The following is a 15,862-nucleotide window of genomic DNA, read 5'->3' as shown; positions in this document are numbered from 1 at the left end:
TTAAACACAGTGCATGTCAGTGAAGAACATGGCACTTCCTGTTTCCACCACAAGGGAGCGCCATAGATCATGATGACATAGAGACGTTCAGGGAGGGGCTCTGACCACGTGCAGAAAGTTTGAAGCCGTTTGGAGCAAGTATGTAGGAGAGAGAGCTGTTCGTGTATGAATGGCGAAGTGACGCCACAGCGGCCACGCCCTTTAACTTAGAGAAAAGCTTTTGATAACTTTTGATCAGCATGGTCTCTAGGTGACAGCGACCGAATATGAAGTCAATCGGTCGAAATCCCTAGGAGGAGTTCGTCTGCATACCAAAGGTGGAAATCGCTGAAATTTGACCGCCTAAATCAAAATGGCTGACTTCCTGTGTGGTCAAGATCAATGGTGCAAGAGACTTTTATGTGCGCCTGGACGTGTTCTGTGTGTGTGTCGATTTTTGTCTTCCTACTCCAAAAAAACCCCTATGGAGAGGAGTATTTTAAAAATTCAAGGGGGCGCCATTGAGCCATTTTGCCCCGCCCACTTACGAGACCCCCATCAGTTGCTAGTACATGCCCCCGAGCATGTGTGTATGAATTTTCATGATCATAGAAGGTCGTTAAGGTCATTAAATACTCAAACGTAATCTCACGGCGAAGGATCGACAGTTGGCGCCCCGCCACACGGACACCATTGCACGCAGCTTCACGGCCTTCATAGTGTAGCTTCACCAACTAGTTGGGAAGGTTCTAGAGGTGAAATGAAATTGATGCTGTCAACTATGTAGGAGCAGTACACGTCAGAGTAAAAAGAGGCCATTTCCTGTTACCAGCAGGGGGCGCCACGAGTAAGTAAGGGTTTCAACATGTGGAGGTGTTCAGGGCGGAACCCTCGTCATGCTCATAAAGTTTGAAGACGTTTGGATAAAGTATGCAGGCGTGAGAGCCGTTCAAAGTTACATGGCGAAATCATGAATCGTCGCCAGACTTTGGCGAGCCACAGAGGCCACGCCCTGTAAGTTAGAGAAAAGCTTTTGATAACTTTTGATCAGCAGGTCCTTTAGGTGACCTCCAGCAAATTTCAGTTCAATCGGGCAACAGCTCTAGGAGGAGTTCGCTCACATACCAATGGTGTAAATCGCCAAAATCGCCATTTACCATCCAAGATGGCGGACTTCCTGTTGGGTTAAGGTCATGGTGTCAAGAGACTTTTTGGTGCGTCTTGGTATGATAAACATGTGTACCGATTTTCGTGCACCTACTTCAAACTAAGCCAAATGCGAGGGGTGTTTTGAAAATTTCAAGGGGGCGCTGTAGAGCCATTTTTCCCCGCCCCTTTGCAGCGACCACAAAATATCTAATTTTTCGCCACCCCTGATGAGTGTGCAAAGTTTCGTGAGTTTTCGTGCATGGCAAAGGGGTGAAAAATGCAGTTAAACAGGCAGGCAGGCAAATAATAATAATAAACACAGCAATTATGTAGGGCCTTCGCACCACTCGGTGCTCGGGCCCTAATAATAAACACAGCAATTACAATAGGGCCTTCGCACCACTCGGTGCTCGGGCCCTAATAATAAACACAGCAATTACAATAGGGCCTTCACACCACTCGGTGCTCGGGCCCTAATAATAATACCAGCAATTACAATAGGGCCTTCGCACCACTCGGTGCTCGGGCCCTAACTACGACTGAGCAACTAAAAATACAAGCAATACAACAAACCCGGGGAGAAGAAGTCCATGGCACGGGGAGTGACAAACACAATGATCTGACGAAGACAAAGGGAAGCACAAGGCTTAAATAAGGAGGGTGAAACACAGGTGAACACAATCAGGGGGGAGCTAATAATCAGGGCGGAGGAACAGAAGGAGAGAGGGAAGGACTGAGGAGGAGCAGAGAAGGAGGAGGGAGGAACAGAAGGAGAGAGGGAAGGACTGAGGAAGAGCAGAGAAAGAGGAACCAAATCTCAAAAATACTAATAAATAACAAAAGGGATAAACAATATGAATACAAAACCAGGAACAAACACAGGATCATAACAAACAATATGGAATAATAATATTAACCCCTTGCATTTCAAGGGCTCTCGCATGTTTCGTGCTTGGGCCCTAATAATCAGTAAAAGATAAGCATAAAAGATAAGCATAAAAACACAGTTAATGTAACTGAGAAGTTTGTCCGAGTTAGTGAGCTCAGCTCTGACAGTCATAGATAAGTTATACAGTCTGATGGTGGACGGAAGGAATAACTTTCTGTACCGAACTATATGCACCCAACTATTAAGGCTGTTCCATACTCCACGAGAACAGAGAACTCACTCCACGGGTGGTAAGAGTAAAAAAAAGTAAGAAAAAGTTCTTTTCGGAGGTACCATACTCCGCGAGATGTGTGTGCAGAACTCCTCATACGGCCTCCTACGTCGTGTGCCGTTTGTGTGCGCACGTCACACACAAAAGGTTGACATGCAATTGTATTGCAAATTGTGAGCACAGTCGTGGTTACCTGGCCTAACGAGCTGATAATGCTCAGGGAAGAGGGACCTCTGGTCTGTGTGAGTTTAATTCTGTGAACGTGTGGATGACTGTCTGCAATAATACATCCCGTCTCCCAGTGTTTACTGTGCGTGAGCCACTGTAACGCCGTGATCAATACTGGGATTAATTTTTATCGCCACCTTGTGGACAGACTCTCTCCTCTGTGTGCCGTGTTTCTCCTTCCAGCTGCTCATCTAAACTGTCCATCGTCGCTGTGCTTCCTCCTTCTGTCTGTGTGTTCTGCACCTCAAGAAGCTCTTCACATTCATCACGCCCACAATAAATTCCGACCAATCACAGCATGGTTGACGCACAGCCGTAAGAGAAAAAGTTCTGCCCGGGCCATGTGTACTAGAGTGCTGCACAACGGGCGGTCCGAGATATAAAAAAAATGTCGTCATTTTGTGGGCGTAACGTCAGCAGGGGGGAGGGAGTTCTCTGTTCTCACGGAGTATGGATCCAGCTTTAATTTAAGGCTAAAGGCTGTTCCATACTCCGCGAGACAAAGAGCGGAGAACGCACTCCACGGGTGGTAAGAGATACAAAAAAAGGTCTTTTCCGCACTGAGGTACCATACTCCGAGAGACAGGAAAGACTTTACTGAGTTTTTTAACACACCACAAGGACGTGTGCCATGGCAAGAGGGCATTATACAGAGAGGGTGCCTGCAACAGCGTGAGATGTCCGGCAATGAGTTGTGAAAATGCGACATTAAAAGTAACAATAGCAAAGATTCAGTGTTTGTGCCTTTATGACCACATTTGCACATCTACTGTGTTCCAATGTGCCTGCGATACTTCAAACTGTCCGGTGATGAGCTGTGAAGATGCAACATTAAAAGTAACAATAGCAAAGATATACAGACATTGTTAACGAGCCTATTATGCCCGGGTATGTAGGAGTATATAGAATGGTAATAACAGTCACCATCTGGTATGTGTGAATGGCTGTCTGGAGTTATTGGTGACAAATCACCCTTACTTGCCTTTCTTTCTTTCTTTTATTGCTCATCATGCAAAACCGGTATGGTCTTATCTAAATCTGTTGAATCAGTGCTGTTTATACACCTACCTATATACCTGGAGAGGCTCTTGCGCTTCTCCACTTTCATCACGCCCACAATAAATTCCGACCAATCACAGCATGGTTGCCGCACAGCCTTGAAAGACAAAGTTCGGCCCGGACCCTGTGCACAAGAGTGCGGATCAGCGGGCGGTCAGAGACAAAAAATGACGTCATTTTGTGGGCGTAACGTCTGCAAGGGGGAAAAATGTCTTTGTCTCGCGGAGTATGGATCCAGCTTAAGGCAAAATATTGAGATATATATCGTGTACATGTCCGAAAAGTATTGGGTTATTAATAAAAGGCCATATCACCCAACCTTAGTGTACACCACTAGTGTTGTGTATGTATCCTATTTAAACTCTTTGCATGGTACAGGACTTCAACATGTTTAGTTTTTTCAGAATTTTATTATTTGAATGTGAAGGTGTTGCCAGCATAAAGATTGTGACTGCACTGACACCCAGAACATGCACATAAAAGAACATCAAAACCAAACCAGGATGAAATGGTCAGCCTTTTGTGTATACTTTTGTCACAATGACAATCCTAACCAAGTTGTTGGCTCAAAATCCAAAAATAGACCTGACAAGGGGACACAGGTGGATGAAAAAAGCAGCAAACTTAAATCACTTATATTAGGTACAGAATATTTGTGTGCGTGGGTCACTGAGGTTAAGATGGTTTGTGCTAATGGCAAAGTGTGTATGTGTCTATCGATAAAGATAATCAGCTTGTATGTTTGCAGCTATTTCTGCTTCCCACTTATCTCCATTGTTGAGGAGCTTCTCCTTGTTGTAGAGCAGTTCTTCATGGGTTTCAGTGGAAAACTCAAAGTTAGGACCCTTAACAAATACAAGTGTAATCTTAGCACAGACCATAAATGTAGGGTAGTAACCCAGGGTTACTTAACAAGTACAACAGTGTACAATGCTACAGAACAGAATCATACTCACCTCTACTATGGCATCCACAGGACATGCCTCTTGACAGAAACCACAGTAGATACATTTGGTCATGTCAATGTCATAGCGAGTTGTCCTTCTGCTGCCATCAGCACGAGTCTCAGCCTCAATGGTAATAGCCTGAAAACACACATAGCCAGAGATGAAATTTCATTTCATTTATAGGGTAAGCTACAGCCAGCACAGTAAAGATGTTATAAACATACTGTGCATAGCAGTAGGTTAAACAGATGATTGACATTGTTTTTAAGTGGCTGTGTGTGTGTACCTGGGCAGGGCAGATAGCTTCACACAGCTTACAGGCAATACATCGCTCCTCTCCTGAAGGGTACCTGTATGTTGACATTATTACAAACTGTCAAGGACTGCTGTAATACATGTGAGGGTGGTGAAAGTGGCACTGCAGCAATATTTAAATATTTTAAGTGAATTATCAACATCAAGTATGTATATACTTTTGCTGAATTTTGCTCCGGTGGATTTAAGCCAGGTTGTAAGTACAGCTTTAAAATGCAAACAGAAACAGAAGCGAGAAAAATAATTTTTAGTAGGCAATTTAGTTTTATTTTATTGAAACTTAAAGAGGTTGTTTAGCAGCTGATCAAAATAGTAGGAGCATAGCCTTTAAAAGGTCAAAAACAGAAATAAAAAGAGTCAAAACAAAACTCCGCAGTGAGATAGCACCACCATTATTTATCACTTCAACAATTTATTCTTCTTGTGTCATATCATGTGATATCATTTTGCTCCATGCTTTTCATGCTAGGTTTGCTGTCATTATCCGTTCTTTATATTCTGTGCAATTTTTAGTCATCCCCATTTTCTTTTTAGTTCTTGCTCCTCACATTCTATATCATTCGAGGTCTTTAAGAGGTCTATTTTTTAGTTTTAGTGGAGGTTTCTGATCAGGAGAGTTTCAAGAGTTATGTCGCCATCTTGAAGCACTCACTGGAAGTCCTAGCTGATCAAGTTTCATTGATGAAAATGAACCCTCCCTATACAAAATAACTTTAAGATAAGATAATCCTTTATTAGTCCCCCGCAGGGGAAATTCACAATTTAGTTTACTTTACAACTTTAAAAGGCTAAACAATCTGACATGCCTCTCCCGAGGATCTTCATTTAAACTTTAAACACTCATAAAGTTTAGACTTTATTATATTAGGTCATCATGTCGATATTTTATTTTCCATTTTGACCCATTTGCAGCTTAAGTTGCATCCAAGTTTGATGGTTTCTCCCATTATAGTAAATGGAGTCGCTGCTTAACCTGCCACACATCCAAACAGATATAAAACCATATAATGGCAGCAGTAGCATCATTACATGATGGTCATCCTTATCCTTGCACAAAACGCAGCATTGGCGCATTTAAAATTCTCCCACAATTTTTTTAGTTGATGTTTATTATTTTTTCTTATTTTTTTTCTAATGTATCTATTACTTTGCATTAATTTAGGGTTGCTTGCCTGCATTTTCACAAACATTTTATTGGCCAAATGTCCCTGCCCTCGTGACAAATAAGTCTTTTTACTTTGACATCAACCCTATGTACCCATCTCAATCAACACACCATATGTTTAAACTTCTGCCATTGGGCAGGTGTTACAAGACTTATAAACTAAGACTGACTTAAAACAGCCTTTTTGCCCCAGGGCTACAGCTGTACAAAATGCTGCTATCTTTACACATGAAATACACTTTTATCTGATACACATTTATATGCACTGTGCAAGATGAGACCCTTCCTGCTAAGTCACTAACAAGCTTTTACTCTAAGTACAGTTCATTGCGCTTTGTTTGAAACAAAGTCAACATTGTAAATCCAAATTATAAAAATAAATATAAAGCCACCAGCTACTATAAGGGAATGGAACAACAGCCGGCATTTGTGTGACACACCACTGGAGTTGCTAAATTATCCTCACCTACGCAAAGCGTGTTCCCCTCTGAAGCGTGGTGACAGTGGCCCCTTCTCAAATGGGTAGTTTATGGTGGCAGGCTCTCTGAACAGGTAGCTCATTGTCATCCCCAGTCCTAATATAATAACACAATCATTCATGTCTCCAGGACACAGGCAGCAAAACATGTAGTGTAGATTATCAGTTGAATACAGTTGCATATAGACACAAGGAGTTATTATACCCTATTCTCCTTCCACCCACGGAATCGCGATTTTGACCCTCTGAACGTGCTCAAAAACTCACCAAATCTGGCACAAAATTGTCCCCCGACAAAAATCGCGACTTCACACTGCCGCCATTGGTGGGTGTGGCTGCATGGCTCTGCAGTGCCCCCTAAAGTGTGAAAATATTCACAGCAAATGCTACAGACTTCGGTACTACTTCATGTATCACCTCGTGACAAGAAAAAAATTGGATGAAAATTCCATGACGTACAGGAAGTCCGCCATTTTGAAAAAAACACCATCTTCCATTTTGCACTCCCCACACTTTTGTGAACTCTTCCTAGGGGGATTGCTTGATAGGGTAGAAAATTGGTGCACTCGCCCACTCGCCCAAAAGTAATATCCAGCAACTTCGCACAGCCATTGAAGAGGAGTGGACCAACATTCCACAGGCCACAATAGACAATCTGATAAACTCTATGCGAAGATGTGTTGCACTGCATGAGGCAAATGGTGGTCACACCAGATACTGACTGGTTCTGAGTCCCCAGACCGCCAATAAAGCAGAAACAAAATGCACATTTCAGGGTGGCCTTTTATTGTGGGCAGTTTAAGGTACACCTGTGCACTAATCATGATGTCAGATCAGCATCTTGATGTGGCACACCTGTGAGGTGGGATGGATTATCTCAGCAAAGCAGAAGTGCTCACTATCACACATTTAGACAGATTTGTGAACAATGTTTGAGAGGAATGGTAATATTGTGTATCTGGAATGAAGTTTAGATCTTCAAGTCCATCTCATGAAACATGGGAGCAAAAACAAAAGTGTTGCGTTTATATTTTTGTTGAGTGTATATTGTGTGTTTTGGTGTCCTCTTCTGGCCTACAGACCACAGCTCCTGGCGGTACTGGGGAAAGAGAGGACGTGGGCCGATAGGGGAGGCAGCGGCTGCTGGTCCCGCGGACCACAAGGGGTGCAAGGGCCCATCATCGCTGCTTGCAGCTTTAATTATTTATTGTTTTTCCTCGGAACAATTTTGTTTGTATGGTCCAATATCACAATACAAACATTTACATTTGAAGAGAACTTCAACTGACCTCTGAAGAGTTCTGTCCACAGCAGTGTCTGTGCAGCTCGGTCTGTAATGGACTTCATGTCTGTAGGTATTTCCTGTGCATTCACATACTCTACAAACAAAAACACACACAGGGAACTAACATAACTATTTGTGTGTGAAAGATGAACAAAATATCAATACACATTACCACGCACCCTTCATGATGCAATACACCTTTACTCACACTCATGCATGCTTTATTAAGCATAAAAAATGTAGTATAAACACTTCAAAAATCACTGCAATGTCTGTACTAAAGAGTACTAAATACTGCGGTCCATGTCGGAGACCCTTGAAGCTGGAGGACCAAAAGAGAATAACCAAAAAAGAATGGGCTAGGATGCCTCAGGAGACGTGCGTCAAACTTTTTTAAAACTATACCATGTGACACCAGGCACTTTATTTATCAACAGTGTGTAAAAACATCGTAGGTTCTGTCTTATTTATGGACCATGCATATGCCAGTCGTAACCACATCAAGTGATCGGTGTTGAGAAATCCCACTTTAGGGATTCTTCTTCTTCTTTACTACCATGCTTGTTTACGTTTTTAAGTTCTGGGTGTTTTGCATTCAGAAACACTTCCAATTATACATCTATGGTAAGAATATGTTCTTTTATAAATTGCATGAGATTTTTTGTTACTGTACAGATATCAACACCAGAAGTCAGAACCAGGATACACATTTAACTGTGGAACCATATTTCTAGCGCACAAACTGTAGGAGAGGATGTCAAGGTAGGGCATTTTTTGTCCCCTACTTATCCTGAATTTGTCTGCCTGTCTGTTTTGAGTTTATCAACGAACTAAATTCTTCTCTGTAAAGTAATTGCATTTTGTTCTTACAATCATCTTATTGCATTAAATACTTAGGGGTAACATTTAATACTGGGCTGTCATAGTATAGTAAAGCAGTTTTAATTGTGTTTGCCTAATAAACTAGCAGGTACAAGTGAATTTCGAAAATTTAAGAAGTTAACTAATAATAAAAATTAATTCCTGTGCTTTTTCAATCTTGTTAAATGTTCAAAAAGATTTTTGTTTTTAGTCTGACACTTGGTAACAGTTTGGTGCACAAATATCACAAATGCAAAAAGCACCTGGATCTCATCTCTTTAACATCCTGATATAGCACATGCTAAGCAGTTAAAAATTTTAACCAAAAGCAAACATGTCTCAGCAAATTATACACCAATGATAGTCACCTGGCGGCTCACAGGCCACATCCAGCCTGTCGGACCTTTCTATCCTTATTACTGATTACTAGGAAGCCTAGTAAGGAGGGAAAACTATTATTGTCTGTCTTACCTAGGGACACATCATAGCCAGGGTGGGATCAAACCACCAATTTTGCAGTTGGTGATCAAACGCTCAATAAAGCGGAGGCTCTGACAGTCAGTTCCTCTAATGTGTTTTTATACAGTTCATTTTTGAACTCCCCACCTGGATACTAGACTAAACTATCATATAAACACAATAATTTCAGCTTGACAACATCAACAATCTGTCATGTTTGTTCTCTGTATATGATGTTTGTAGAACTAATCATTAACAGTGTGAACAGGGAATAAGTGAGATTGTTATTACTGCTTAATACAAGAAATACTTCAGCATTAGACGTACAGCCCCAAGAGGCCCTGAGGAAGAACTGCGTTACTTACTGAATCCATTTCTTTGTGCAGACACTGCAAATGACCTCACTAGATTCTGGCATACCAGAGAAGTGCCTGAAAGAAAAAAAAATTGATTATGATTAAAAACACTAAAAGGTAATTTGGTTCTGACTTTTTTGATCTGCCTTGAATAATATGCTATATTTTCACTCTCGTAAAAAGTCCTATTTTTTATTTTTTAATGGAATATATACAGTTGTGTTCAAAATAATAACAGTCCGACATGACTAACCAGATTAAACACTTTTTGGTATAAAACATATTATTACATGGCAAATAATTTACCAGTAGGTGTAGTGGAGTCGGAGAAACCAACAGACTCAACATTTATGATATGAATGCTCCTGAGTCTGTGTAATTAAATACTTAAGTGAAAGGGGCATGATAACAATAATAGCAGTGTGGAGTTCAATCAGTAAGGTCATTCATTATGGGAAGAAACAGGTGTCATTCAGGTGGCCCTTGTTTAAGGATGAAGTCAGCACATGTTGTACATGCTATTCTCTCTTAAAACCTGTAAAAGATGTCATGCCAGACATTGTTTAGAAGAACAGCATTCTTTAATTAAAACGTTGATGGAGAGGGTAAAACATATAAAGAAGTGCAGAAAATGATAGGCTGCTCAGCTTAAAAATGGAAAGCCAAACAAGAGAGACGTGGAAGAAAACGGAACACTACCATTCAAATGGATCAAACAATAGCCAGAATGGCAAAGACTCAGCCAATGATCAGCTCCAGGGAGTTAGGAGATGATCTGAAGTTACCCGTGAGTACTCTGACTATTAGAAAACGCTTGTGTGAGGCTAATCTATTGGCCAAAAAGCCCCCACAATGTCCCACTGTTAAAAAGAAAAGACATGTGCTGAAAAGGATGCAATTTGCCAAAGAACATATCGACAGCAAAACAACACGCACTCTCTACCTGCTGGTGGGAGCGTGCTCACACACGTGTCTGTGTGTGCATGCAGTGAATTTTAAAAACGACACCATGTAGACAGAAACCACATAAAAGAAATTACTAGCAGAGATGGCACAAGAGGACTGGGAGAGAGAACTAGAATGGGTGGCGCTGCCGTGAGCGTCGCCGGTAAGAAGGCAGAGAACTTCACTTGTACAACGGGAACTCTCTCTGATAGCAGGTTGTATATGTAAGCATATTTAGTCATATTTAGTGGTGAATTGTGTCGAAGTGTGTCAGGTGACGTGCAGTGGCGACAGTGCTCTGCTCAGAACATCACCTAACCGTTACACAATGAGTTAAAAAAATAAGAGCTACCTGGGTATTTGACACATAGCCGCGGGTTATATAAAGTCCAACGGCCGGACTTTGCACACTTTTTACGCTACAATGCACCGGACTGACACGATATGACTTTGTCATCCAGTCTCTTTGGCATGGAGAGGGATAGACAGAGAAAGAAAGGAAAACACACGAGCATGCAAATGTAATGAATGATAAATGTAATTTATCACGGCCGGAGATCTTACCAAACCCATTTTAAGTTAACGTGCAATTAATTGATTTATTGCTTATCACGACAGGACTAATAACAGCCCTCACTGTGTTTGGAGACAGCCAGGAAAAGCCTTACAGTCTAAAGAGTCTGGGGCAGTATTCACAAAGATTCTTAGAATTCCCTCTTATCTCATCCTAAAAAAATTTAGTAAGGGCTCCTAGCTTAAAAGGGATTTAAGCACATTCTCAAAGTGACTCTGAGAAAGGAGCAGACTAAAAGTTTCATCTCAGTGAGGAGGCGTGTTTGACCCCGTTGCTAAGTGTGACACATTGTTTTATGGGATGTAATTGGTTGACAGAACAATGTGAGAATATGTTCCTAGTATATAAGCAGCATTAATTGGACAGGGGCCTCATGCACAAAGATTATTTGTTTTCCGTTAGGAGTGAAATTCTATGACCATTCTTAAAATTATGACATTTCTAAGAATTTACTCTTATATTTAAGCCTAAATCCTAGTAAAGATAAAAGTTATTCACATATCCTAAAAAGAGGTCTTAAGGTGAGAGGAGGACTTTTAAGTGGATTAAGAGTTCCCTAATCAGAGAGGACAGAGAGGAGAAACCTCCAAACCATGAGTGAGTGAGCCATTAAAATGCTATGGATGCATTGTGACTTTTGTAGTTATTTGTTTATTTATATTATACAACATCAGTGATATGCTTAGAAAACATGAACCATTGACCTACAGTATATGCTTAATGTGGATTGCTTAAGGACATTAAACTGTCTTTGCCACTTGGGACAGCTGTTTAGGTGGTGGTGCACCTCCTGAAAATAATCCATTAGGCTATAATGGAATGTGTTGTTATGCTTCATGTAAACTTAATACATGCATACAGCCATCACCTGTACGAGCAGATCCCTGTTTATGTGCAGCGATCTCCCCTCATCTTACATTGCAGACATACCACCGCTTTTTCTCACAAAACCGTGCGCAAAAGGAAGCGTTGATGTGCTGCGCACTGCGTTCTTTCACCTGTTTCCATTTTGTTTGCAGGTAAATCTGCACCAACAAGCGCCTCACGTGTAATGCACAGCAATCACAGGAAGTTTGTGACAGCTGCGCCAGTTGTCCCACGTTAATATCCTACAGGTCCATCCAAACAATTTGAGATGTGATTACATCATCATCTGAGACTACAAGCCTTCATATCAACAACTGAATTTTTTGAAGAAAAATATATTTTCTGTTCTACAGTGGCCATCCCAGTTCCCAGATCTTAACCCCTTGTTATAGGTGTTATAGATGTTATAGGCAGATCTGAAAGTTGCAGTTGCTTCAAGAAAGCGTTCCAGTCTGACTGAACTGAAGACATTTTCCAGCAAGAATGGGCCAAAATACCTGTACAGAGGTGTCAGCAGTTGATGTCAAGCTACAAGAACAGATTACTAGCTGTTGTAAAGGCCAAAGGCCGACATACAAAATACTAACTGTGAAGTGCCAATACTTTTGTCACCAAGCAATTCATTTTTTTAAAGTTTCTGACAGATTACAAAATAATTTGTTATTATTTGTTGATCATATAATTGTTTTGAAATGTTCATTTAGTTTACTTTAAAAACAATTTGCATTAAACTAATGCTTAATGCAAAACATGTCAAATTGACAGGGGTGCCAATACTTTTGTCTCCTACTATACAGAGGCACTTTTCCAGCAACCATCACTCCTATGTTCTAATGGTCTGTGTCCAACCATTTTCAAAGCTGCCGCTGGTCCCGTCAATGCTTACAGAGCGGGATGTAAATAGCATATTTCAATGGCAAAAATAAAAAGAAAACCACGGACATCAGCACAGTTAGCTTAACCTAGCAAAGTTCAGTCTATCCAACTAGCATGTCATGAGCAACGGTGGACAAAGCAACACACGTTCTCTGTCCGACGGTGTGCGTCTGTGTGTGTGTGTTTGACTGTGCATGTGTCTGTGTGTGTACGCACATCTGGCCTCTGTGTGCAGACAGCAGTGCAGACAGAAATGACATGCTGCCAAGCAAAAAGGTTTAAATAACATGATCTGTTTAGTTTGTTTAATAAAAGAACAAGGTGTAGACCTGTTCTATAGGAAAGGTTATCCTAAATGGCTTTTGTTATGATCTAGATCTAGATATCATCTAGAAAATGACTTGACCTGATATAATAATTAGGGGAAACACTGAACTGATTCTTAAATATGTTGAATGTTGGATAAATAGGCTATATATTTTATGCTCATCTGGTATTTCCAGTGTTAAAAGTACAAAAAACCTCAACAATGTAAACCGTGATACGAACCGATTTAGTGAACCGTTCCACCCCTAATAGATATCCATTATAATATAATCACTGTTTCATCTTGCTTGTCATGTTTGATCTGTAATGTATCATGTTTGCTGCATGTTTGTTCCTCTCTCTCTCTCTCTCTCTCTCCTTCATCCTCTCTGTCCTGTCTCCCTCTTCTTCTTCTCTCTCTCCTTCATCCTCTCTGTCCTGTCTCCCTCTTCTTCTCCTCTACCTGGCCGACTGGCAGCAGGAAGGTTCTTCCCTATGAGCCGGGTCCTGCTCAAGGTTTCTTACTGTTAAAAGGTTTTTCCTTGCCACAGTGCTCTTAAGGGGGATCGGGCTCTAGGTCTCAGGCTCTGGGTTTCTGTGAAGCGCTTTGAGACAATTTCTGATTGTAAAATGCGCTATATAAATAAAACTGAATTGAATTGAATTGAATTTTCGGTTGCGCCCCTAAATGTTCTGCTCTCGCCCCTAAAATTTTCAGTCAGGGGCCACTGTGCCCCTAGTCAAAAAATTAGTCTGGAGCCTTGGCTATTGCTTTTGTTTATTAACATGCATTTTCACCATATTATCCACAACTCACTGGTATATGCCAATGTCTCAAAAAATGGATTTAGTGCTACCCCTTGCAATTTTTGGAACTTTTGGACACAGCAGGCCCTAAACCCAACAGGAAGTTTGCAGTTTTCAATTAATTGTAACAATTTTTAAATTTTTAAATTTTTAGCTCTGCTAACCAACAACCCACTCTCCACTTAAAGAAGCAGAGCTTGAAAGTGCACAGTTGTTCACTGGTTTACTATAAACTTCATTTAGCGATGTAGTAATGGTAATCATGGTAGTTTTTTTTTTTGCAAACCCTCATTTGCATAGGAATGGAAATAAATAAATACTGTACATGTATATGAAAATGAAAACATATACAGAAATAAATATATGGAAATAAATAAATAAATGTGGCAATAAAAAAATGCTGATTTATTTATTTATGACTAGAATGGCTATTCATAGTCAAAGTCCCAAATCTAAAACAATAACTAACCAAGTTTTAATATTACCAAAGAACCAAACATAGGGCTTGCAAAATTACCCTGCTTAGGATAAATAAAGTATTTCTATTGTATTCTATTGTATTGTATTGTATTCTATTCTATTCATGTAAACATGTTCCTGTCCATACAGTTCATAGTAAACTAACCAGTGTGCTGTGGTGATCCAATGTAACAACAGTGGAAAAAGTCACTTTTGTGTAACTTAAGCTTGTTTAACACTTTGGAAAACACAACTGTAGCTGGAACAGATTATATATTTGTTATTTTTAAAAAAATTAAATAAAAAAAATCCTACCTGGCCTTGACATGTAGTGAATTATACGCCATGTAGCAGCCATCACGTCTTCAAAGCTGAAAGCACGTAACAATGTAACACTGTATTAATAATTATTGACACAACAACGATATATTTCTACCAGGCAAAGTAAATAATTTCTTACCTCCAGTATCAAAGCAAGAATATTTATTGCCCACTATATCAGTTTAGGCATAACTCTAATAATAATTCATAATTCATAATTCATTGTTGAAAACCAAACATATCTTCCAAAGACAGCATTACTGCGTTCTTGTAATATGTGTGTAAATAATAATTTTAAGCAGACAGACAATTCTGTATTTCAAACCTTTTTGACTTTTTTAGAACATACTGTAACAACTTCAGATGCCTGATTTCAATCCTTCTGATCATCCAAATGTAAACAAAACATACTTAAAATATTTGTAACATTAACAGTCAGTTTCACTTACATACAATAAATAAAAAATAAATAATAAACAGTTTAAATAACTTACTTGGATAACAAATGAAAACATGTTTACATTATCTATACACGACAAACATACTGCCTTAGTCTGAGAGCTCTTCACTGCTCTTCACCTGTTAGACCTATTTCTGCAGTACTGCTAGATCTTCGCCAGCATGACGTTGTTCAGCTATCCAATACGAAAAACCCACCATTCAAAATACTCTAGAGTCCGCCTAGCTTTACATGAAATGGTAACTATACATTGCAAACCAAGTTAAGAAAGAAAGTTAGCACGGATTTGTGCTTAACCGCGGCTTAAGATGTAATCAGTGTAATCGTATGTGTACATCGATCACAGAATTTATGGTTAAAAAAGAACTATTATTGTGACTTGAAAATATACATGATTGTCTTACCTATGAGATTTTGATCATATGAAAATGGTGTTATGTGGCGATCAGCCCCTGCACAGGGGACGTCTTTTACGGAATCGACTCGGAACCGGAAGTGACAGAACACATGACAAAGTCAGTGTATGGCGAGCGAGAGGGGACATAAATACTTGGTAATTCGGAATTAGGATGTACACATTTTATAATAATAATTATAATAAAGACAGCAATACATCAGGGATAAAGTGGACCAGAACAGTCCAGTACGGCATTTTGGCAGCGTTGATAAATAGATAAATAATGTGTTTGGAAAATTATTAAGTAGTCCTATGGTGGGGCTCTTATATCTTCAAGTGTGTTTGGAGTGAGATTTTTTATTTTTATTTATTTTGGAACCCCCAAGTGTCCCATCGGCATACTAGCTTC

At 40.1% G+C, this 15,862-nt stretch overlaps 1 protein-coding gene across 1 annotated transcript; it reads right to left on the bottom strand.

Moving 5' to 3' along the window:
* Positions 1 to 3,965: 3,965 nt before the first annotated feature.
* ndufs8a (NADH:ubiquinone oxidoreductase core subunit S8a) lies at positions 3,966 to 15,566 on the bottom strand. Its single transcript, XM_028416057.1, has 8 exons — positions 15,461 to 15,566; positions 14,591 to 14,646; positions 9,451 to 9,516; positions 7,770 to 7,859; positions 6,469 to 6,577; positions 4,809 to 4,872; positions 4,532 to 4,660; positions 3,966 to 4,420 (listed from the first exon to the last, which is right to left on the bottom strand). The coding sequence occupies exons 2-8, from the start codon at positions 14,631 to 14,633 to the stop codon at positions 4,289 to 4,291; spliced, it is 633 nt and encodes a 210-aa protein (XP_028271858.1). The 5' UTR covers positions 14,634 to 14,646; positions 15,461 to 15,566; the 3' UTR covers positions 3,966 to 4,288.
* Between the last annotated feature and the right edge of the window lie 296 nt (positions 15,567 to 15,862).

The sequence above is a fragment of the Parambassis ranga genome, chromosome 1, assembly GCF_900634625.1.
Source record: "Parambassis ranga chromosome 1, fParRan2.1, whole genome shotgun sequence".
Classification (NCBI taxonomy): domain Eukaryota; kingdom Metazoa; phylum Chordata; class Actinopteri; family Ambassidae; genus Parambassis; species Parambassis ranga.
The sequence above is the reverse complement of the archived record's forward strand: the minus strand, read 5'-3'. Positions and strand labels throughout refer to the sequence as shown.